This window comes from Pipra filicauda, unplaced genomic scaffold (assembly GCF_003945595.2).
Source record: "Pipra filicauda isolate LSUMZ 115617 unplaced genomic scaffold, ASM394559v2 scaffold75_size2874737_pilon, whole genome shotgun sequence".
Taxonomy (NCBI): Eukaryota; Metazoa; Chordata; class Aves; order Passeriformes; family Pipridae; genus Pipra; species Pipra filicauda.
Genome location: NW_024104931.1, coordinates 444,263 through 469,105, shown reverse-complemented (window position 1 = coordinate 469,105; position 24,843 = coordinate 444,263). Strand labels below are relative to the sequence as shown.

The following is a 24,843-nucleotide window of genomic DNA, read 5'->3' as shown; positions in this document are numbered from 1 at the left end:
CGCGACGGGCGGCGCGTGACGCGGGTGCGCTGTGACGCGTCGCGCGGGGCCGGCGGGACGATGATGCGGCGCCGCGAGCTGCCGGTGAGCGCGCGCAGCCGGCGGGGGCGGGGGGAGGGGTGCGGCGGCGTCCGCGCGCTGCCATGGACACCGCGCGCTGGGGCCGACGGCGGCGGGAGCGTGCGGGGCGGCCGCCGTCCTGCCGCTCCCGGGCTGGGGGAGCCCCGCCGAGCCGTGCCCGCCCCGGGAGGGCGCTCCGCTGCCCGCGAGGCCGGGCGGGCGCCGGGAGACGCGCGAGAGCCGAGCCGCCGGCGGCGGCGTCTCCGTTACTCCCAGGACACCGCGTCCTGGGCGAGTGACAGCGTGGGGCGGCCGGTGAGGAGGAAAGAAGCGTTTCTGCGGGTGTCCTGCCGAGCGTCACCCGTGCCGCTCCGGGAAGAGCCTCCGGGTCCCGGTGCGCGCTCCCCGCCGCCGGCGGGGCGCAGGGAGAGCCGCGGAGACTTTTGCCCGGGGAGAGGAAAGGAAGGTAGGGAAGGTTTTTAGGCGCACTCAGGGCGAGGGTTTAGGTCGCAGCGGTCGGAGATGGAGCAGGGCAGAACGCCGTGGCGCTGGGATGCACAGCAGAGGCAGAGCCAACGACCTCAACAGCGGCGGGGTCGGGCGGGGCCCTGCCGTGCTCGTCCCAGGGCATTCCTGGGGAGCGCTTCCCGGCGCGCAGCTGGCAGCGACCTGCTGGAGTTACCGCCGGGGCGCTCCCAGACTGGCAGGGAAGCAAAAGCTCTCAGCGCCCAAAACCTCCTTGCACCCAGGGTCTGTTTTCCAGGAATGCCAGTTGTTCCAGTAAAAGGTGCCGTTACAGCCCCAGCAGCTGGGCGGGTCCGCGGTTCCGAAGGGAAGATAACGCAGCGGTCACCTGGAAAAGCTACCTTGGTGTAATTAAATAGGAAAATTGAAAACCCACTTGGCCAGAAATGAGAATTAATAAATAATGTGTTTTTGGAGCCTCCGTACGGGGGGGGAAAGACTAAAGCTGCTGATAACGCATGTTTGTGAGTTAGTTCTTTTTTTTTTTCCCCTTAGAGTTTGAAGCTCTAGATCCAGAATTGTCCTTAAAACAAATGTGTGCAAAGAATACTATGCCATCGTCTTTATGGAAATACTGGGAAATTCTGCCAATTAATTTAGTTATTCTTTCCATTGTGACTTCTAAACAGTGTACTTTTAGGAAGTTTAAATTTTTGTCAGAACAATGCAAGAAACTTTTTTTTCAATAGATAAAAGTAAGTCTAGGAAAATGTAATAACTATTTGTTTCTGGAAAAAATGAAAGATTAAAAAATATTTGTTTATTCGTTAGTTTTAAGTGTAAAAGCTCTCATCTGGGAAATAGATCTTGTTACCATAGGAGTTGCTCATCTGGAAAATAGATTTAGCACAGACGACTTTCCGTTCTGAATGATTTCTGGTGTGCTCCAGCAAGGAAGAACAATAGGAGTTTAATTATGTAATTTGTCCAGTTTGTTTCTTAAAATATTTGCCTATCTACTTATATAGCATTAATATTTTAATTATTTTTTAATATTTTGTTTATATCCAGATATTTCCCAATAATATGTTGAGAAACAGAAGGGAAGTTCTTGTGTATCTCAGATACGCCACTTTTCCCTCCCCTCAGATCAGATTCCTTTTCACAGGGAGATGCTTCTGTTGCTGTGGTTTGTGTTTTGCATGTTATTTTGTCATAAATATCCAAGAATGTGAATGAGACTTTCTTGTTTTGAAAATTACTAGTGTTTCTGTGTATAGTGAACTCTAAGTAAGGTTGTGTTTTGCTGTCTTAAGGTTAATTATTATTATTGTTATTATTATTATTATTGTTTTTACTTTTGTTGTTTAAGGAGAGTTTGGTAGGGGTTTTTGTTTGGTGGTGGTTTGTTGGTTGTTTTTTTTCCTACTCATGCTTTCAGTCTTGGCAGTCTCTTTGCAGTATCCAAGTCTTTTTGGATCATACAGTTTGCATAGCTCCCAAATTTTTATGCTGGGTGTATATCATGTATATTTCATTTAGTATCTAAAATCTGGCATATACAGATGATATTTACACGTGTTCCTCTGTGTTTGGAAATGCGTGTCCTATCTGGTGTTGCTGGGCCCAGGCCAGGGCTGTTGAGTTCAACTATAGCATTTGTGTAAATGTTTTACTAACTTGTTGAACTTGGTTAACTTTCAACTTCTTGAAATTCATCCTGTGTAATTATATGCACACATTTCACTCCTTGTATTGAGCAATGATAAAATCAAATTTGAATAAAGCAACTCGACAGATATTTTATGTGCCTCCATGACCTTATAATTTGTCTGATACGTAGTCCATTCCTACTAGCTGGAAGTGAAGGTGAAGAAGTGCAGGCGCGGTGTCTCTCGTTGTGGTGCCCCGAAGTGGTTTTCATTAGGAATCTCTGGAGTGGAATAGCCTCGCTTCCATCCTGCTTCAGGTGTGTGCCTAATGTGTTCATGATCACTGCTAATTATTACTGCTCATTTTGAAAGACAGTAACTGAGCCTACTGATGGGGATCTGTATGTTTTACCTTGCTGTACTGCTTGATTGCATTAATGAACTTGTGCTCACATTGCCATTACCCTGTTTTCTCCTTTCTCTTTATTGTTCATTTTCTCCATTCTGTTGTATTCTGATAGCAGCTAGGACTTCAAGTTGTTTGAGAGGAACTGGTTTGAAAATATTTTTCCCTCTCAGTAATTATTCTTGTCTGTGTTTACCCTAAACTTCTTCTTCCATTCTTTCTTGTGACTGTCTATTTCCAAATTCCTTTTTCACTGCCACTTCTGTTTTGCTGGATATTTCTCTCTTGTTGCTATTTTCTTACTTGCCTCATCTATTTTCATGCTTCTTTTGGACATTGTTTTGCTAGTGCACTTAGTTAAATGGACTTCACCACTCATTGAAGAGGCTCAGAGTGCTTCTTTCATTTTTAGTGAGGGAGAAGAAAAATAAAATCCCAATGTGGTTTGTTGTGGGCTTGCTGGTTTGGGAGCTTTTTTGTCCTTGGAAGTATAAAGGTGGAAAGAAAAAAGGGGAAAAGTGTAAAACTGAAAGTGTGAAATGGTAGTGCATGTCTGAGAAGGGATAGAGAAGGGAAGCTTAGTGAGGGAGTGTTTCATAGATTTGGCAAGAAAAGTATGAGTTAATGATGGCAGTTGCTCAGATATTTTCGGATCATTGGAAATTCTGAGGCTTATGTAAGTGTCACGTGGGCTGCTTGTAATAGGACTCTGGAGTTTGTTCTTAGGGCAGGTGCTTGGGTTGTATTTGTGATAGTTCAGTAAGCAAAATCCTTACATTGCATGAGAATAACAACGCCTCTTCCAACCTGCTGGAACGTGGCACTCACTAATGAAGCTTATGTTCTGCTAAAACAGCACAGCTACTTAGGTTTTCAGTAGCCCTCCTTGCTGTGATGAAGCAAATGTGGATAATGCCAGCTGCACCATAGTACAAATCCATAGCTATGAAACTGCCAAACTTCTTAGCACTTCTCGTGAACTCTCTTCGGGATAGTGCTTTTAATTTGTCACAAAAGTAAGTTTTAACTCCTTTCCACATAAAATGTGAGTGCTATAGAAATTACTACAGTTGCTGTTGATCTGTCAAAGAGACTGGCCAGGGCTGTTGTGTGTTTGTGGGGTTGTAGTCAATTCTTCCTCTTCTGAGAATGTGCTTGTGAGGCAGAGAGGATCAAGAGCTTGTGCTTCTGCCCACATCTCTCTGCATTTACTTGGAACAGGAGGATAAAAATAAGGGTCACAGATGACAGGTGAGGTTACTCATCTGCAGGGGGCTGTGCATTTTGTTGGCCATAGAGATAGCTGATCACTGGAGTGAGTTAGAGAGACACCCAAGGAGTGGCCCAATGTGACTTTTTTGGCTGAGAATGGGTAAAGGTTAATCTCACTTTGCTGTAACTGGGGACAAAGGTGAAGAATGGAAATAATAAAAGTCTTACACAGGCTTAATCTGAGATAAAGAGTAGTGGAGTATAAGCAAGCTCTTTGGGTGTGGGAGAAAGGTGTGTGGAAACAGAGGCTATGGCAGGCTCACAGAGAAAGGAAAGGAGACAGGTCAAGGTTTAGGAACGAATAACTAGGACGGAGGCAGCAAACAAAGATTTCAAGAGAATGAACATGGTGGGGCTGAGCAGATTGCTTAAAGACAAGTGTAAGAGCAAGAGGTGGACAAAGGTCTTGAGCAGAGCAGATGAACAACCATATAAAGTAGAATATTCTATGCTGTGGGTGGATGCATGTGTTACCAAGTGTGTGGAAAGTGATGAGGAGCTGTTTGCACCCTCTGTATGGCGAGTGCTCTGTGTAGGTTGGTGCAAGCAATACTGCATATGGTGGGACATCTGGCCGTGTGCTCTTTTCTGCTATTAAAATAACAAAGATACCTATATATTTTCTTTCTTTTTACCTGGGCATCCTGTCATTTCTATGCCCATGTCTTTCTTTTATTAGCATTTCTTAGGAAAAATGCATGCAAAGAGGTATATGTTAAGGGGAGATGTAATTGTATCTTGATATCCAGTACTGTGTCACACAGCTTTGGAGTTTGGCTTATTGAAACTGTTGTGAGAAGGTGTGTAAGCAGCCTGAGTGTTTGGGGCAACTGCTCCAGGTATAAGAGTGTAGGGGGGTTTTGCTGTTTTGTTTTTGGTTTTTGTTTGTTTGTTTGTTTGTTTTGTTCTGAAAATAAAAAGCAGAACAAAGAAAGAAAAATATAAAAACCACTGAGAGGCACAGCCCAGGTGCACTTTACAGTTCAGTCCCTCTTGTGAAGCACAGGCTTTTCTTGGAGATAGGGATGCTGCTGGAAGGATATGCCTTCATTCTCTCTGTGTGCTAATCTCTCCCAGCAGCTGTTTTTAGCCCAAGATGAAATTGTCTTTGTTTGTGACTGAATAACGCTTGTGTTCTGCCACAGCATCTCAAATGTGTAAATGTTAGGGTAAAGTGGTTCTACCCACAGTTCCCTTTTAGTGATGCTTCTTTTCAGATAAAATCTGGGCTTTGTGGAGATCCTGGGGACTCTAAATGTTGAGAAACTGCAAGAAAAATAAGAGAAGATAATTGTCTAAATTAAGTCAAATCTAGAAATACTGGAAAGAAACTTCATCACTTAGATGTGGTTGTAGCAATAAGTGCAGTAAAATGCATCTTTTTGGATGAAGTGTTGAAAAGCAGCTAAAAGGCAGAATATATGTGTACAGACTGATTTATCTATTTTATTTTTTACTAACTTTTAAAGGAGAGAGCTCTTGGTAATTTCCATTCCTGATGGTTTTTTTTTCTTTACAGGACCTACTGCAACTCTGTGATTGCTGATACATGCTTGACTGCTTTAAGGAGTCCTGGCAAGATGGCAGTTTCCAGACTTGCCATCCTTATAGCATTGGCATTTTCCTCTTCGTCCTTTGTTCTTTCACATTCAAACAGGGCGATGTGGTTTCAGGATTTTTTTCCACCTAATGTCTGCCCTATAAATGTCGAAGCAAACACTTTTTATGGCATCATGTTTGATGCAGGAAGCACTGGAACACGTATTCATATTTACACCTTTGTGCAGAAGAGCCCAGGTAAGACCCTGTGTCAGTCTGTGCACTTGGAGTATGTTGACTTAGGTTCCAGCTTTTCAAAACAGTTTTGAGGGTTTTTTCCCAACACAGCATTTGGGGACAGCTGAAGATTTCTGCAGTTTGTCCTTCAAGTGGTCCTTCTGCAGATGTTTATTGTCCTTTTGTGGCAGTGTTTTGCTGTGTAAATATCTTTTTTGTAGGTCTTTTGAAACTCAGACATTTAATTCTGGATATACTGGAGAGTTCTGAATTTTTGAACATTTTCATCTATGTAGCTGTTTAAAGGAATATTTCATTGAGATGAAAATATGCTTATGTTTTTGTCAACTTGCATGTTACCTTAAATTATATCAAGATATATTTAAATTCTGCATATGCTTATGTCACATTTTGTACCAAATAAAAATCAGTAAATTAGAGAGTTATAAGTTCTGAAGGTCTGAGCCATTTCCAGGAGAATTCCTGTGTTCAGGTGCACCACATTCCAGTATATCTGCTGCTGACATGGTGCAGAGGTGCCCAAGCTGGCTGCACATGCAACAGGATTCAGATAGGTGAATTAGCTTGGGTACAGTGGGCCAGCGCGGTTGCAGTGGTTGAAGGCTGGTTGCTGGGACTAAGCTAATAAGGCCTTCAGGGCCATGCATAATACCTATGTGTCTTCACATGATTTCATCCATAGTTTGGAAGGACTGGTGCAACATCCAACTCTGATGGCTTGTAATATGCAATACTCAGGGATAGCTCCTATACCCGAGTTGCTCTGGGAGCAGTGGTCACACTTGTTTAGCTTTGTAGTCAAGTGCTTGAGCCCAGTCAGCTCTGTTTTGTGTTTGTGAGTTGGCTGAGTCACCTAAGGATAATTGGGAATTGATTGTGTGTGTCTTAATATGCACTAGTATTTCACAATTAGCTTGGGGACAGAAAAGGAAAGAAATTTTATTAAGAGTAGACAACAGTTATGCTACATTGCTGTAAGTCACTGTAGTTCACAAATGCTAAATGAACATACTTCTAATTGTAACAACATGCGATTAATAAATTGTTCGTGAACTTGAAGGATTCAAGGGCAACATTCTGCTAAATATGCTCCTGAAGTGAAGGAACAGGGCTTATTTTAGGAGGAGAATAGTGTTGTTTGCAAGGAGAAATCAAGGTTAGTCTCCTTACAGGAGTTGTGGGCAACCTTTTTGAAACTAAAGAAAAAGATTTGAGTTGTTGACTGTGCCGTAATGTTTCATCTGTGCAGAAAACCTTCCAGAGCTGGAAGGGGAAATCTTTGAGTCTGTGAAGCCAGGTCTGTCTGCATATGCTGATCAGCCTGAAAAGGTAAGGCTGTTTTTCATTCTCTGGGAGTTAATCTTGCTTCTGATGATAACACTTAGATTCTACCAAGCAGTTTAAGTATTACTGATTGTAATTGCAAAGAGTCAAGAAGAAATATAAAAGTTCTACTGCTGGCTCTCTAAACCTGTTCCTCTACTTTTGTGAGTTAATTTCTACACAGTGAAATAGGAGCTGATGTTTTACGTATTTCATCAGTGGAACAGTGGCTTAATAATTGCTTAAATTTTATATTTAACTAGACTATGTGCCTTTTAGAATTTCAAAGACAAAGTGATTTTTGGCTCTAGCAGCGTCCATGTTCAGTGTTTGTTTCCCCTATAGCAACCTCAAATATGAGTCAATACATACTCTGTCTCATTTATGGATAGTTTTCTCTGTTTTTCTTTTTGGTTGAAAATTTCAGTTTTGGTCACAGTTCAAAATGGAGATATTTTCTTGGATTTGATTAGTTTAAAAGTAAGGGGTTAAGACTGCAGGTGTTTTCTTTTTAGTCATTTTATGCTGACAAGCAAAGATGGTTCATTTCCCTGACTTCTAAAAATGTTTAATTTTATTTTTGTGTGTGAAGTCTGATCTGCAAAAGTTAGTTTTTGTGAGTAAGTTACGGCGAAGAATAAAGATGCACTTAGATTAAGTCAGGCCTTATCAACAGACTTCCATCAGACTGTTCATTTTGATTCTTTGCTGTTCTGTTTGAAACCATGGCTTGTAAGTCAGTGCTCAGTGATATGTAGGACTCACTTCAGTCATGCTCAATTCAAATATTTGATTACAGTTCCAGCTGAATGACTTATGTACAGGCAGAGTAACTCTCTCCTACTGCCTCAGGACCTTTGCTGTTTTGTTTATATACAGAGTTTTTCGAAGCACAGCTGGACAGATACATCTTCCACAATCAGATCTATTAATTAACATATAAATGTATAATTTTAATAAGAAATTGAAGTTAAGTGCATCCTTTTTATTTTCAAATGTGGGTGGTTGTGAATTCATGCACAGTACACTCATTCCATGCCACTCTATTGGTTTAGGAGTCAGAAATGAGCAACAGAGAAGAGAGAGCTAAAATAAACCTGTTGTTGTGGTGCACAGAGACGGTTCTGAAGTAAGCTGCCATTTTCCAGACCCCCTGGGCTGACAAAAAGCTCTTTCACAAGCTAAAGGAGATGCCAGAGAAATGATAGATGAGATACACTGCCTTGTGTGCTTTGGCAGCCTTGGAGCTGAGGGCTAGCATAGTGAGGGTTTCAGGTTTCTCATTTTGATCAGTTGCATTCCATGCTACAGGAATTTGAGTGTGAAGCTTTTTGAGTGTGAAGAGTGAATGGCTTTTGGATTTTTTTAAAACTTTGATGAGATTGCCTATGATTTCACTGCATCTTGTTTGTTGGGTAGGAGAGGAACTTGCCCAAAAAGACATTTCTAGGTGTTTCACAGGAGAATGTTTATCACTAAAGCCAAACTGTAATTGCTGGAGCAGTGTAAATAGTTGAGTGCCAACAGTGATGCCTGTGTGTGGTAACCATTCTACAGCTGGCATTTTAATTACGATATTTGCTCTATGCACTTGGAATTCTTATATTACATTTAGTGAAATCTACAGATGTTTCCTCTGGCTTTGGTAGCCTCAGTCAGTAATTGCACCATTTAGTTTCATCATACTGCAAGATATTTAGGTTTGTCTGGTAATCGTTTCCCTCATCTCCCTCCATCCTTTCTAAAATGTACCTTCCAGAGATAATATTTCTCTTCCCTAAAATACATTTCTGAATACACCTTTCCTTCCAATGCAGACATTCTGTTTAAGGTTCTAAAGAGATGTCTGTTTATGTTTTTATACTTGTCTTGGGTGTAGGTGAGTTATCTTCTGTTACTGAAAACTGTTTTCACTGGTGCTGAGGGTAAACTGGGAGTCCTATTCTCTCATGGCCTGCAGGAGGAAACCATAAGAAAAACATCTTTTTCCTTTTAGGGTGCTGAAACTGTCAAAAAGTTGCTGGACATGGCCATAGAAGCTGTGCCACCTCATCTCTGGAAGAAGACCCCAGTAGTGTTAAAAGCTACAGCTGGACTTCGCTTGTTGTCAGAGGAAAAAGCTCAGGCTCTGCTTTTAGAGGTACTAAGGTCTTTTGGATGCACTACTATTGGTCTCCTTGTTTCATAATTTCATCGTTTTTTCAGTCAGTTATCCATTCTATTTAGCGTAAGAGAATTTCATCTGTAGAGAGAGACTGTAATCCCATGATAGCACAAAACTCACAGAATGTCTTGTATGGTCCTGAAAGCCTCTGTCTTGATGTGGATTGAAGGCATGGAGAGAGACCTACGATACTTTTTTCATTCTTTCCTGGCACTTGAAAGAGGAAGAATATTGTCTTCTCCACACACTTATCTTATTTTCTACTGCTGTGTAAAAGAAAACTTTCTCTGTCACCCTCAGAGCAGAAAAAGACTCTTAAGACCGAGGAATCTAATCATAATTTCTTGTCTCAGGTGAAAGAAGTCTTTGAAGAATCACCATTTCTTGTTCCAGAGGACAGTGTTGGCATTATGGATGGGTCTCATGAAGGTATGTTTTTGAAGAGGTAAAAAGTGAAAGCAAAGAGAAATGGGAGAAAGAGAGATATCTTATAAATGTGAGAGGGAAAGAGAAATGGTCACTAAACTAAGAGGGGAAAATAAAAGGTTTCTAGCCCTGTTTGAAATAATGCAATCCTGCCTTTCCTAGGAGGTGATTACTTGGTCACCTGTTAGGCTACAAATGAAAATACACAGAATGATTCCAGAGGATTCAGAGGAAAACCTCGTCTCAGCAATAAGCATACCGGCTAATGCAGGCTAACCAGCTGAAGCCTGCTCTTGGGAACTGATGGAAAAAAAGATAGTACTCACCTGTGAAAGGCTACATGACAGTATATAGCAAGCTAGGATGCTTATGGAAAGTGCCTTGTAAATTCTGCAATATCAGCATTAAAAATAACTTATTATGATTAGCTCATCAATTTTCAAGTTAAAATTGGAAGGATTGTGAATATTTGAGAATGAAGGATAATTGACAAGTGTTAAAAAATAGATAATAATAAAATAATAAGTTAAAAAATATTCTGTTGGGAAAAGTGCAGCTAGTAAAGTAGCAAGGAAGTAGTGTAAAATACAAGAAAAGGTGAAATACATTGTAGGTTTGGAGTGAGCAATGATTTTGCCATGCAGAACAGACCACTGTAACATTTTGACTACATATCCAGGCACTGGAGAATAGGCAGGTAAAAAATCATCTGTATGGATGTCTGTTGCAAGGAGCCATCTGTCGTGTTATGTTCAGTTCAGAACACTTCTTTATGGCAGATAAATTGCCAGTTGGAAGGTGTTGAAGGAAAGTGAGAAGAATTATCACAGTGCTTAAAACACTTAATAAATGGAAGAAGTTTAAAGATGGGCCAAGAGGAAAGGAGAAGTAACATAAAGTCTGCGAGTATTTTATAAGTACAGTGCAATGCATAGTTTGTCACTAGGATTAATGGGTGAATTGTACAGTAGGGGGAAGTGCTGTATTGACAGGGTGCAGGACCAATGAGGCATAATAGAGCACAGAGTAGCCTGCCAAGTTTATTTAAAATTCCCACCTCTTCTGCTGTCACATGTTTGCATGTGTTTGGGTGAGAATCATGCCAGTGTCAAGCAAGCCACTGGAGTTAAAGGAGCTGTTTCTGTTTTACTTGTTGCTCTGTCTGTAGTGCAATTATAGAAACCACAAGTTAAAAACACAGAGGGTGTGAATGCAGTTTTCATATTAGGAATTGAAATGCTGTGTGGGGGGAAAGGGCCCAAGGAAACTTGTTTATTGTGGCAGCTCATTACTTCTTTGTATGTTGTTTGGATAATAGACATGATTTGTGCATGCTGCAGTTGCATGGATATTACAAAGTCCTACCTATTCCAGCTTATGAGACTTTTGTGAATCAATAATGTGTCGTATCATTTAATTATAAGTTTGAATTATCTCTGAAGTCTGGGGCAGTTAGGTTAAGTTAGTAATGATTTCCAGGTAAATAAATAACGTGGAGAGCTGGTAACAGTGGGCAGGAGATTGTGGGAGTATTCAGTGGTGACTTTTTTTCTTTTTTTTTCACTCTTTGCAGGAATTTTAGCCTGGATCACTGTGAACTTTTTGACAGGTAGTTAATTCTGTATAACTACTCTCTAAATATGAACTTGAGTCACTTCTGCAGAGGTGATCACCCTAAGTTCCTCTGCCTGGGTTGCCGTGTCCTGCTTTTCCTCCCCACTGTGGCACCAGTGCTAAAGCACTGGATTGTCTTGGGCAGACTGTGTTCCAGAGGCTGTAGTAAGAAGGAGGCATCTTAATCCAGAAGGTGCCAAGATTTACTCAGGTCTGGGAGCCACTGGCAAGGTGCTTTCTCTAATGTACGTTACTGGGGAGTGGTACTGTTAATGTGTTAGAAGGTGGGAAACAAGGTCTTGCAATCCTCTTCATCCCAGTGTGAACTATGCAACTGCAACGGTGTGGCAGGGGATTGTGCTTTAGCACTCCTGGCTTTGAGAACTTCTGAGAATGCAATCTAGTGGAAAGAAAATCAGGACTCTAGTAGATATATGAGCAAACAAAAATGCTGCTCTGTGTGAAAAGAAATTATAGTAGCTGGTTCTGTTCTTACTACCCTTCCTCTCCTACCACTTTTGACCAACTATATACTTATCATGGTTACAGAATTCATATACTCTTCCTGACAGTTTTCTACAGGGGATACTTTGTCTCTTACTTTCAGCTTTTGCTTGACACCTAGAGATTTATCTGCTTTTGTATCTTTGGAATTGAGATTTGAATCAAGGCAGAAAGTCTGTGAAATCTTTCTGTGATACCTTCTATTTGCTGATCTTTTCTGTGTGAGGTTTTTTCTTTGAGGGCCCGCTCAGCCCTCCTGTGTTGCTGTGTTACTGTAATCACTTGCTGGCTGCCTGAACATAGACACAGTATCCACATTTTAGCATTTGTGCGCTTGGGGCTGTTCTGAGCATGGTGTTGTTTGCAGGGCAGCTGTCTGGCCAGAACCGACAAACTGTTGGGACTTTGGACTTGGGAGGAGCCTCAACCCAAATCACATTCCTACCACGTTTTGAGGTGAGAAGTGGTTAAAACTATACGGGTTGGGACTGCAAGGCCAGTGGAGAGACCTGAGCACTGCTGTGCTCTCTGATACCACTTTGTCAGCACTGGCACAAGCAGAACATCTGTGGCTTATACAACATCTGTATTTCTGTTCCCTTTGAGATCAGCAGTTGGCTGATAGGCACTTGCAAACAAAGTAGCCTGGATAATGCGAAAATGAAAAAAAAAAAAGCAAATTAGTAAACCCAAAAAGAAACAGCTTTTGTTTTCTAGACCCAGCCTGGGAAAGCCTCTTAATGTAGATATTGCTGTGTATTCCACAAATGTGGAACATTTACAGGGAGTATTCTTGAATATTACAGGAAATGTGGGATCTGATCTATCTTTCTGTTTCCATTCTAGTCTGATAACAAATCCTCATTAAATTTTTCAGGAGGTTAATGTCATATAGAGCAAACGTCTTTAATAATAGCTCAGTCAGTTCTCTGTTTTCTTGCCAATTTCTTCTCATTTCTTTTGAGAATTTCCTGCTCTGTCCCTCAGTCCATCTCTGCTGGATTTCTCAGTAGTTCTGTAGCTCTTTAGAAACACTTTGAACTGGGACCGTAGTCTGCAGTTTGCATGAGAAAATTACATGATATTGGAAGGACCCTATAGCATTTTGTACCTTCATACCGTGATGTTGTTTGTGTCACTCTTTTTGAAGGAGTCCTTTGTTTTCTATAAAAACTTGAGATTCTCAAAGGGTGTTTGGTGACCACAAAACACATGGCTTTTACATGAGGCTATTTTAATTCTGCAATGGTGTGTTATGTTGAAACATGACATGCAACCTTATCCTGTTCAGCAAAGCTTCAAGTACTCTGGGCTTGTCCTCTGTTTTGTGTTGATAACACCTGCTAAAGTGGGCACTGGACCAACAGGAAAGGGTGTTGCATGTCAGGGTTCTGGAGAATAAATAGAAATGTGAAATAGGGGGAACTGCAGCTCAGGATTAAAATGTCTCCTTAGAGCCTTGCAGGAAAAGGCCTCGAGTGTTTGCTGCTGACCAGGACCAATGGTGTGAATTTGTAGGGCACCGTGGAATTAAGGTTCATGTTGCCTGCTTGTATGCTATGTCTGCTTCTTGCCTGCATTGTCAAGTTCATATAAAAAAGCAGATACATAGCTCAGTATGTTTTTGGGAGTTTTTCCCATCTGACAGAATTAGTGATGTCTCTTTGATTTACAGAGGAGATTTTTTCCTTCCTGCAATCTGAGGCAGCCACATGTTTACTCTTTTATTAGTTTTGAACAAAATTAATTATGAAATATAAATTACATGCAAATAGAGAACATATAATGACAACTGCATGGAGCTGATTTTAAGCTAATGTTATGCTTTTCATGGTTATTATTGCCAAAGCAACTGAAAACCAATCATAATAATGATGAAATTTTCTGTCTGGTGTCTGCCTCATTTTTGCAAAGGTGAGGCACGAAAAAAGATGATTGTTTTCTCCAAACTATTTTTTTTCCTGGATCTCTGCTTTTTAAAAGTTTTTTTGATGTAAGGTTTAGGAACAAAAAATATGGCAGTCTGGATGTGTGGGGCCAAGGATGTGACTGTCACTTCAGTGATGATCAACCTTAGGACCAAAACAAATTTTGATTTCTATTTGTTCCAGAGAAGCTCAAGCTGAATACTGCCAAATTCCTGCTTCAAGCAGGCTTCTGTCTAGGACTCTACAATTACAGCAAACATAACCCACCTCTGGATCTCCTTACTTGACTGGTAACTACAGACTATGCAGCTTCAGTTCTCACTGAGATTCTGCTGCTTGGCCCAGAGTAACAGAGTGTCTCATTGAGTGTACAGGGCCAAGAAGGAATGGGAGAATGGGCCCATGAGGAGAGGAAAGACAGAAACTGAGACTGAGATCTCAGGGACTGGAAACAAAGAAGCAGTAATTGAGTATGAGGCTGGTTCAGATCTACAAGAGTGTGAGAGTTAGTCTAGAAAGAAGAAAGGGTAGAGTACCAGTGGTAAGGAGGTGCATATGAAAGGAAGACTGTGAAAGGAGGAAAACTGGAGGTGACGAGACAAGAGGTTAATTTAGATTAAAGCATTTAAACCAGGAGGTAAAGCAGCCCTAAGACTGGGAGTAGTCACAGTGTTTCCTTAAGTATTGGCAAGACATTTGACATGGTGAAAATGGGGCCTATACTTTGCATTTTAATTCTTCTGAGTTCCTCACTTTAGGTGCCTAGTCTGACTAGCAAAAGTTCATAGCACTTGTAGTGTAGCTGATTTTGATGGGGACTCTGTACATGCAGACTAGCGTGTGAGTACCCTGGAAAAATTCAGGTATCTTGAATTAGAAAGTGTTTTCATTCTGATCTGTTGTGCTTCCCTGTTATACGTTGAAGTAACACAAAGATGCATATAAATAAACTCAGTGTTAAAAGCTGCAGATATTACATCAGTGGACACCATTGGAAAATTGTTCTTTGTTTTCGAAACAGATCAGATGAGTGTGCAGTAAACCCTATGGGTATATCTATGAAATTACATCAAAGTTTGTTATTCTTTGTTGCATAATATAAACTAAAATTTTTTTTTCTTTTACTTAACTTTTAGGAAACTTTGAAGGAAACCCCTGCGGATTTTCTTACCTCATTTGAAATGTTTAATAGCACCTACAAGCTCTATACCCACAGGTGAGAAGCAAAAAGACTGCTGTCTCCACTGGTAAAATCAGTCTTTCTGCAGCCCCTGAGCTAACTGCAGATGGCCATATCCTGGTACCAGCAGTTGAGACCATGATCTTTTTTACTAATTATCTGCTTGAAACATTAGTTGAAGTTGAACGTGATGTTAGTTGGCTGGAAATGTTCCAAGATTATGGTTAATGTCACTGCAAGGGAATAGTAGGCAGTTTGTCAAATGAAGAGGAAGCATTATGAGTCAGTATATTTAAGGAGAAGAATTCTTATTACTGGATTCAAGCCAAATATTCTGGAACAGGCAGAAAGGTAGATATACCAGTAGTCAGAACAAAAGATAATCAGAGATTTGGAAAGAAGACCTTCCTGACACTTTTTCCTTCTTAGTTCAAAATGGCACATCAGCAACTAGACAAAAAGTAAAACCTAGGCTGATGTAAATCGAAGACACTCATAGGCAGCTGCTACAGACCATTGAGCTAAACAGATTCTTGAACCAAATGGAGTGGATACTTGGCCTGGAATAATATAATTGTGCCTACTACGTTAAGCTGACAAGTTTCTGGGATTTCTGCAGTGAAATCCAGAGAGTTTACCTGCATGACTTACAGTCCAATGAGAACTTGACCATGTATAACAGAGTTGGTCTCAGCCTGTTACTAGTGGAGTGAACATTATCATCTCAGTCAATTAGAGAGTGTGCTTACTTGATAGCAAAGCTGGTCTGATAGTCCTCCTCTCCTGCTCTGTACATTTGATTGGTGTATCCATTGATACGGTCCATTAAATCACTTAAACTAGTTGGGATTGAAAATCATCTCCTAAAAATGGAGGAAGCTGGAGGTTAGTTTAATTCTGATTATTCTGTGAACATTTATATTGACATGACAAAATGGATAAATAGCCAAACACAGAGGTGAGAATGAAAGGTCAACAGGATTTTAGTGTAGCTGCCTTGCTGGAATGTGTAATGGCATTCTCATAAGCACTGTTCACACCCTAGCTTACAAGGATGATGAGTGTAGTAGATATCAGTGGAGTCAAACTGGTGAATTTCACACAAAGCCACAGCTCCCATTTAGTGGGAGGTTCTGCAGGTCTGCCCTAAGAGCACATAGTCTTATGTGTGTTACATGAGAATGGCCATCCTATTCCCTATGCACTCGGCACATACCCTTCTTTCTCCCTGATTTTTAAGATGGTGCATTTTTGCTTTTCATGATCGTCTTGTATAAATGTCACATCAGCTTTAAGCACTTTCTGCACTTTTAGATTTATCCATTTTACAAGTTCTTGGGCTTGTGTCACTCTTGGGATTGTTCTGGCAAAGGGAACTCTCTGTTTTAGAGAGGGGAGCCTTGTGGGAAGCAGAGGAAGGAAATTTGGTTTGGGTGTTCCAGGACTTAGGAGGAGGGTATAGGTAAAGCATACCAGATGTGCAAGAATTAATCTAGTGTGTGTCTTTGTTGTTCACAGCTATTTGGGGTTTGGACTCAAAGCTGCCAGACTGGCAATACTTGGAGCTTTGAATATGGAAGGTATGTTCATATGACAAAACATCCAAGATTTTTGAAGAGATGGTTAGACTGAGTCTTGTGTCAGCAGCCCATTTCCTGTGTGTCTTCACTTCTGTATCTTGTGCTTTTCTATGTTTTTGATGGTATAGATCTGTCTGAAAACAGGCTATCACTTGTTAAGGAGTTGTCTTGTGAGACAGCTTCTTTTCCCTGTTTTAAAGTTCAGCCAGCAGTGAGACTGAGTGTAAATTCCAGAAATGCACACATGGGAACGTACAAACACCATACAGACATGGCCAGCCACGAACACACAGCTTTACAAGCATCCACAGAAGCATAAACAGCAAGAATAGATCTTTTTCCTAAGGATAGCTGCTTAGGACAAACCCACTTCATAGGTGTCTTTGGTATCTGCCTGGCCTGCAGTGTTCTCCCAGACCTGTTGTGTGCACAGACTCGTCTAGCTCGAAGTCCACAAGCACGTCACACTCTCGTTCACTATCCTGAAGACTCACATTCCTGAGTCTTTCCAGTCTCTGACCCAGAGCTTGGGCCTTTTGTCCAATCTCTGGCCAGGACCTGGGATTTTTCCACCTCTGGATTCTTACTTGCCAGCTAGATGGACCTGTGTTAATTACTTGAATGTACTCAAAAAAATAGTTGGGAATGGGGTAGAAGAAGATAGGGCAGACTGCAGTGTTTGGTCGCAAGGCTCAGACAGAAAAGCACACTGACCAGCTGCCTGCTTACTTGTGATTATCTTCTTTTATAGTCCCCTCTGGTTTGCCATAGTTGCATTTCCTTGATCCTTTCATTTCCCCTCTTTCTCTGCCCTTGAGCATTTCCCTAAGCATTCCACAGTAACTTTTGCAGTCCCACAGTTCCCCTCAACCGTTCTCTAAGAAGTTTGCTTTTTCTGAGACCTGTGTGGGCTGCAATAATCATGTTTTTTTCTTACCACTTACAGTATTTCTGGTTGAACCTTTCAAAGGTACATTCAGTGGATCCTAGAGCCATTGACTGCTGTCTTAGGTGTTTGCTTTGTTTGTCTTGGTTGTCTGCTGTTTGTTAGGGTTTGTGTATCTGTGTGTTTAAGTTGTTACCTCTCATTTCTTGTATTTTGTTGTGAATAGCCATTATCCAGATATCCTTATACCATTTATCTCATTAAAAAGTGACAAGCCCGGCTGCTCTGCAGCTTGCAGGACAAAATGGACACAACTTTTCCAGACTTGAGACTGGTCCTTAATTCATAATCAGTTAGTGCTGCATCCATCAATTCAGAATTTTGTACTCTTGGAAGACCGTAATGAAGATCTTTCATCCTTTCCTGGTTTTGTGTATTGATCAATAGCTGTGTTAAATTCTGTACTTTCTGGCTCTCCTTTCTGCTCTCATTTCAGTTGTGGATGGACAAATGTTCCGCAGTTCTTGTTTGCCAAAGCAGCTGGAGGCAGAGTGGCACTTTGGGGGAGTGAAATACCGGTATGGTGGCAACAAGGAAGGTAAACTAAGGAGACTTGTTTCTTGTACAAAAGTCTTATCCCCAGAATCTGAGTTTTTCCTTGTCAAATATTCCATCAGTTACCTTGGGATATGAAGGATACCTGTCCAGTCATAGAGGTGGGCTTTTGAGAAAACCAAATTAAAATCTGAAGCTTTAAGAATAGCTGATCTGTACTCTCTGTCCTCTGTGATCTCTTATACAAATACTACCTTTATAGGAAATGTTGAAAATTACTTGTGCAAGTAAGAGAGGTTTTTCTGAAGCTTTGAGCAAAGTGCAAAAACTCTGTCTGTTTTAGGGTACGAACATTTTGACCTACCAATTAATCTCACTTGTGGGAACTAGTTCTTAAGAATCCCTAAGAATAAGTCCCTAATGCTGCATACAGAGGGTGAGGCTGCGACCATCAGTGACTTGAATAGAGTGGGAAACATGAGAACCAAGTTGCAGATTTGGCGTGTGAAGCGGGTTGATAAAATTACAGTGTGATGGAGAGGGAAAGAAAGGTTTTATCTAAGAGGTGGTAGCAAATGTAAATGAGATTCTGCTGACCACAGAACCTATCAATGGGAGTTTTGCCTGATGTGGAAGTAGTTTGTGCAGTGCACCTTTCAGACATAGCCGTGATCTGCTCTAACCAATTCCACTTGATGATGGTGTTTTAGAGTCCTTGCCCACGAGCAGATGCCATGCTGGATTACAGAAGGGATATCTAAGCTCTTTGTACCTCTTTTCATGCTTTAATCTCTGATTCTTTTTCATCCTATTGCTACTAATTCTTCCATCTCCTGCACATGCTCTTGGCTCACCCCATCTGTGGTTTTCCTGACAGGAGAAACAGGATTCAAGCCTTGTTATTTGGAAGTACTCAAGTTTGTCAAGGGGAAACTTCACCAACCAGATGAGATTCGTGGAAGTTCCTTCTATGCTTTCTCCTATTACTATGATCGAGCGGCTGACACCAACCTAATCGGTAAATTTGGGATAATCTACTGCATTTGAGCATGTCAACCAGAAGGTAAACAGAGGAACCCTGGAGGCAGGAGCCATGGGGAGCAGAGAAAAGGAGTGATATTGAAGAAGAGGAAATACAGAAAATGCCTTCAGGGAATGATGTGTATTTGTCAGTGCAGTTTGATGTTCAGAGTTCAGCAGATGAAGCATATGCTCTGAGCTCCAGTTATACTTGCAGCTCTGTTTTCTGTTCCTAACAGATCTCACTCCTAGCACAGCATTGCTGAGTTGCACTCTAGGGTCAACTTAGATATACAACTCAAATGCTCTCACGTCTATGACAATGTTTTCTCCCCTCTTCTTTTTCAGATTATGAACAGGGAGGTGTTTTGGAAGTGAGAGATTTTGAAATAAAAGCCAAAGAAGGTAATTGTCATAAGATTTGGGAAACTGGTGTGGACAAGAAATAACAAAAATACGATTCTATAGGCAGTACATAATATGAGTTTGATTTAAAAGGAAAAAAAGGGAAGTTTATTTAACCTTTAACTTACACCTGTGTCACGTTATTTGTATTAGTCAATACCTCTAACTGATGCAGAAAAGAATACAGTGAGGGGGGAAAAGTGTTGGTGGCTTTACAGCTCTTTTCAGAGAGGAAGGTAGTAATTCATAGATGTCAGTACAAAAGAAAGTGAATTTGCTGTATCAAGAGCTCCTTCTGTCAATCTGCAACTCTGAGTTTAAGAGAGTGCTGACTTCCAGAAGTCTGTCACCTTAAATCGTTTTTAATCTCTAACAAAATAGAGGGAGAGAGTAGAGGTTGTTTAAGTCTGACAGCCTCTTCTGCATTCCTTTCCCTTCCTGTGACTTTCTTCCTGAATCCTTGTTCTATTTTGTACCTCCTGAGAATAAAGAGCTCCCACCCTGCCATGCTACTGGTTGCTAAAAGCAAGTTACCTCTGTACTGTGATCACTTTCATGAGGATTACTAGACCGTATTTTTCACCAGAAGATGCTTGATTACATAGCTCAGGACTTACTTTTTCTAAAATAGGACCTAAATTCTAATGATTTTTCAGTTAAACTTAATCTCCCTGGAAACTTGGATGATTTTGAGTAGGGGTATTAAGCTTTAAAGTTTGAGTGTGGGTTGGTTGTTATTTTTTCCCTGCATAGTGAGAGAGCATATTTCCAAAGACGTGGCTAAGATGTTACTAAAACCATCAAACCACTTATTTAGCTTTAGAGCACCAGTAGATCAATTCTATGATCCTAAATTAGTGCTCCTCTATCTCATTTCAGTAGTAAGAGGATGCTGCTTATCTTTTCTTAACAGGAAGTTAATTCTGCTCTTACTGCTTGTAGAATGAAACAGTAACAGTAGGTCAGTCACTGTCACCCTTACTGTGGAATCTTGACTTAGCTTCAGCGAGGGAGTTGTTGGTTGGGCAATAACCTCTTCTAAGTCCTTGGACATCTGTGGTTGGAAAAAATAAAAGAGGCTGCCATCCTAGAAGATGGGGTCCATTACTGGAGCCATCTGTGAAGACTAGATGAGGAAAACAAGGGATGCTGTGTTCTTGAAAAAATAAGTGACCTACCAATGCTCTGCTAGTTATCAGTTTGGACTTCAGAAGAGTCTAAGAGTCTGTGTGGATTATGTTGCTGTCATAAAAGATGTACTTATGATGGAGTTAAGACCAACTGGACATACTGTATGGTTTATTCTCCAACATTATTGAACAGCTGTGTAGCATGTACCACCATATGTCGTATGTACCCACTAATAGAAAAGGGTGGCTTGTTTTAGTAGGCTTTGGCTTGAGGTCAGTTCAAATGTACAATGAGGATAAAAGCTCTTATTTTGCTGAGATCCCTTTTTTTTTTCTTCCTTCTCTAGTCTGTGATAACATGGAGAGGTACAAGTCAGCCAGTCCTTTCCTCTGCATGGATCTCACTTACATCACTGCTTTGTTAAAGGAAGGTTTTGGATTTAGGGACAACACGCTCTTACAGGTGAGAAAAACAGTTAAATCCCTAAGCCACCTTCCCAATTTCTGTATCGATCCAACATGTGTGAGTTTGTTTTTCTGGCTAATTATCTACTGAATCTTTCCAGGGTTGTAACATGTAGTTGCTGTCATTTTTGCAACATAGGAATCTACAGAACTGTCAGGAACAACTTCTTTTTCTTTCTCTATAGTTAACAAAGAAAGTGAACAACATAGAGACAAGCTGGACTTTGGGTGCTACCTTTTACCTGCTGCAGTCTCTGGGGATGACCTATTGACCTGTGATAGTCCTGTGGACTTCAGCATTTCTGAAAGGCTGAGAAAGCAAATTCAAATCTCCAGGTATGTTGTTCAGCTGGAACTGGTCAAAGAGCAGAACATGGACCAAAGATATAAGACAGATCTTTACCCTGGATTGGCATTGTGCCTAATGAGAGTTGACACAGCATGATTTATAATTATGATTGCAATAAATGATCCAGAATCTGCCTTCTGAAAGTCAAAAGTCCTAAACGCCAACAGAGAATACATGCGGGGCTCAAAACCAGCATTCACCAGCATGTTTGTTAGAAGCACAGAGTACCTGGATGTGGGGGCAGATTACGGACGTGCGACTTCCCTTACCCCCTTCTTTTTTAAAAATACATAACTTAAGTTTGCTTTTGAGATGTTAAATACAGAAATTAAAAATACCATCAACAGTCATTCAAAGAGAAGTGAACAGCTCTGGATGCTGCCAACCCCAGTGTTCCACTATTAGCTTAGCTAATACATGGCAAGAAGGCTCCAGTCTTTTAAGAAGGGCCTGCTATAAGCACACTTTGGGCATGGTTTTGGGAAAGGTGTTAGCTAAAACATAGTAACTTACCAAGCATTTGTTTAAGCAGAACGTGTGCCTGACCGTGCTCCTTTTTTGCTGCCCTTTACAAGTCTGTGCAGTTATACCGTACATCTGACTACCAGACTTGGTAAACTGATGTAATCATAACACATAGTTGAGCTGGCACAACGAGGCAGCAGTGCCAGCTATTTAAACTCCACTGCCAGAAGAAATGCTTGTCACATTACACCCACAAGAAATTGGAGCCAGATGAAATGGCTGATCTGACAGCTCACTTTGCTGTGAGAAGCAGTTCTGTTTCTCTGCTCTCAGCAAGACACTCCCACAGCCTTCTTTCCTCTGCTGTTGGTGCTCTTCAGGTTCTTTGGTGAACTAATTCATGACACCAAACTTGAGGTAACTCAGCTCACCCAAGAGTCAAGTCCAGTGCTAGCACAAGGGAAGTGGGCATTGCACAGCGCAGGGACACCTGCTGGGCCAGCGAGCTGTCAGAACACCACAGTCCATTTTGTCAGCTAAGGCGTGGTTTCCCATCTGAAACTTTGGGCGTCTGGCTCCCTACATTGTCCTTAGGCACCTCTTCTGAATACAAGTGATACAAGTTCTTTATACAGTTTTTGAATTATGAAAATAAAGAGAGCAAAATTAGCATCAGAAACAGGGAGAACAAGAACAGAAGTAACTTTGCTTTCTTATCCTTTATTTATCCCTTATCCATTTCAAATTGTTTTAAACTTCATTTCCCTTTAATTTAAGATAGTGGAGTTGAACCCATAAAGTGGTGTATGCTCTGGATTTTTAATATATACAGCAGGTCCATCAGAACAGTGCATCCAGTGAAGGGGTTACAGCTGTTTAGGAAGCTCAAGACTTCTGTCAGGATAGCATGAAGCTATTTGAGTAATAATTTAAAGTGAACCTTGCCATCTCTTTCACACCAAACACATAGATGCAATGATAGGTTAATATTTTAAATCATCTTGTCAGAAAGGCTAGAGAGTGGGGCTGTAGGAGCCTAGTTTTCTTGTTTAATTGGCTGTAAAGATGATCAAGATTGCTCCAGTACCTCAAGGCTTTACCTTGCATTGCCCCAAGTAGAAGCCGCTGTAGACTTCTTCCACCCTGTGAAATAATTCGCAGCTTGCTCATCAAAAATTAGTATCTTCTCCTCCCCATGGAATGTGTAATGCACAGATGAATTTACCCCAGCATAAGAAAGAGGTACTACTCACATGACTAAGGGAACCTTTTATCCACTGATTTCTTGTGATGAGCACTTTTCTGTTGGGCATTTGCTCTTACCTGTTTGCAATAAAATAAATTTCGCGCTTCTGTCAAACCAAAGACTGCCCTTGCACCCCTTTCTCTGCAAGCTGGATTAATTCCCAGCAAGGGCAGGAAGTACTGCACTCATGTCTTCAATGGTCTTGCCAAGCTGTTTGGAGACAGAAATTTGCCTTACTGTGAAGATTAGCCTTTTTCCTCTAGTTAGCAGTGCAAGTTTGCCTGTGGCTGATTAAGCTACCCCTTCTCATAACTCAGGTTTTATGGCATGAGGGTGCAAGGCATGCTTCTGATTGAACAAGTTCAGTCAGCAACAAGAAGCCAAGGGCTGGGGATGGAGCCACTCATCCCATCACTGACACCTTGCTATAAATTCAGGCTGTTTTTTTGAAATAGGAAATGCTCATGTGTACTCCTTACCAGAATCTGTTTGAGACCTATGTTGTGAAATTCCTCAGTGTCACAATAAACTTCTGTTCCCTCCTCACTAGGAGCTGCTGTTTGAACATGAAGAAAGTAGTTGTGGCCTCTTCTCAACCATAAACATTTCTTATTCTTCCATGTGTTTGGCAAAACTTAGTATATGGTCTGGTCTGCACAACAAGGTGACTGCATATGCATTCATTTTGTCTTCAGTGAACATTTTTGTAATCTTGGAGAATACAAAGTAGGATGCAGTGGTTACTGGCCAGGTGTGTTACCCTGAGAACTAGCTAATTTAATGATCCCAAAGTCACCTTTCACTCTGAGCCAGTGCTATGACAAACTCTTACTACATCTCAGGGCTAAGAGCTGAAACAGCGAGGCTATGTTTCAAACAGGGTGGGAAGGTGGATTGTATATAAGGAAGAAGCAGCATTGCATCTGCCACCTGAGCAGACACTAGCACACAGACAGAAGGAGTACTTGAGGGTTGGGTTTTGTCTGAAGGGAGGATAAACTAGAAGAGTACCATGCAGAGGAAGTTTCTTTTCTGCATTCTTTGCCTCAGACTCTGGTACTACAAATGCTAGGGGGGAGCACCTGCTGCCCAGTACCAAAGTTGAATTAAATCTGAATCCTCAGGGCCTTTCTTTTATCAGTGGCAGAATTCATTAACTGAAGCAAAACTGCTGCTCTCTGTCAGGGGCCTGATCCTTCAGTCATGAGAGAAACAAAACCTTTGTTTATGTTTGCAAGAAATTGCAGAATTGAGCGCCTGCTGTTTACATCTGAACTACACAGGTGGGTGGGGGGATTTAGAGAAGCCAGTCAAGTCCTCACACTTACCCTAGTGCAGTGAGATTATTTATTAGCTAAACTAAGGACTAAACAGCCTTTTAAGAGAAGAGCTCTACTTGCAGCCCTGATTTTTCTCTCTTCCTTTCTAGTGTCTTTTAGTCAGCCACTAACAGAAACTGCTAGTGGAGTTCCTGCAGTGGAACTCCAACAGGAGTGACTGCAAAAGCACAAATAATGGCTTTCAGTTCAAAACTTATGTTTCATTCTTTCTGATGTTAATTCCTGATACTGGTCAACCATATGTGTAAATCTTGGTCATGGGCAGTGCTTACTTAATTTTGTGAGTGGCAAATGTCTAATGCAAGAAGCTTGTGTTTGGAACCTAAGAAAGAATATCCTGAATTGTCTATTTTAGTAATTAAAGCATTTTTAACAATATTCAAGGTGTTGTGGTGCAGTTTTCTTTCCTAGACATTATTGTTGTCTTGCATCTTTTTCATGGAGCCCTTAGGACTAGCCCATTCCACAAGAACCACCATTATTAAATAGAGCGAGAGAAAGGCAGAGAAAAGGGTGAAAGAGAGACAGAGCTTTAAAATGTATCTGCCACCATGTGTTGTCTCCCTCTGCTGAACACTACCCCTACTTTCTGAGCTGAGGAGGTGCCAAGA

General features: G+C 41.2%; 1 protein-coding gene across 7 annotated transcripts; it reads left to right on the top strand.

The window, feature by feature from the left end:
- ENTPD5 (ectonucleoside triphosphate diphosphohydrolase 5 (inactive)) lies at positions 1-24,610 on the top strand. Of its 7 annotated transcripts, XR_005566609.1 has the most exons (16): positions 949-1,049; positions 2,383-2,494; positions 5,375-5,652; positions 6,902-6,981; positions 8,972-9,115; positions 9,493-9,568; positions 11,139-11,174; positions 12,051-12,139; positions 14,748-14,827; positions 16,310-16,371; positions 17,754-17,855; positions 18,690-18,830; positions 19,181-19,237; positions 20,715-20,830; positions 21,018-21,168; positions 23,443-24,610. XR_005566609.1 is itself a non-coding variant. In XM_027720064.2 (15 exons), exons 3-15 carry the CDS (start codon positions 5,436-5,438, stop codon positions 21,102-21,104), a joined length of 1,287 nt encoding a protein of 428 aa, XP_027575865.1. In that variant the 5' UTR covers positions 1-84; positions 2,383-2,494; positions 5,375-5,435; the 3' UTR covers positions 21,105-24,610. The 7 variants fall into 7 exon arrangements, 6 of the variants coding, with proteins under 6 accessions (XP_027575865.1, XP_027575866.1, XP_027575863.2 ...); XM_027720064.2 differs by lacking the exon at positions 949-1,049 and adding an exon at positions 1-84 and having other exon boundaries at positions 21,018-24,610; XM_027720065.2 differs by lacking the exon at positions 949-1,049 and adding an exon at positions 200-526 and having other exon boundaries at positions 21,018-24,610.
- Positions 24,611-24,843: the final 233 nt, after the last annotated feature.

Coding starts and splice junctions, on each gene's coding strand:
- ENTPD5 (XM_027720060.2), top strand. CDS start 989: ATGTGTTTTTGGAGCCTCCGTACGGGGGGGGAAAGACTAAAGCTGCTG. Junction 1,050..2,382: donor GCTGCTGATAACGCATGTTT/GTGAGTTAGTTC, acceptor CATTCCTACTAG/CTGGAAGTGAAGGTGAAGAA. Junction 12,140..14,747: donor CATTCCTACCACGTTTTGAG/GTGAGAAGTGGT, acceptor CTTAACTTTTAG/GAAACTTTGAAGGAAACCCC.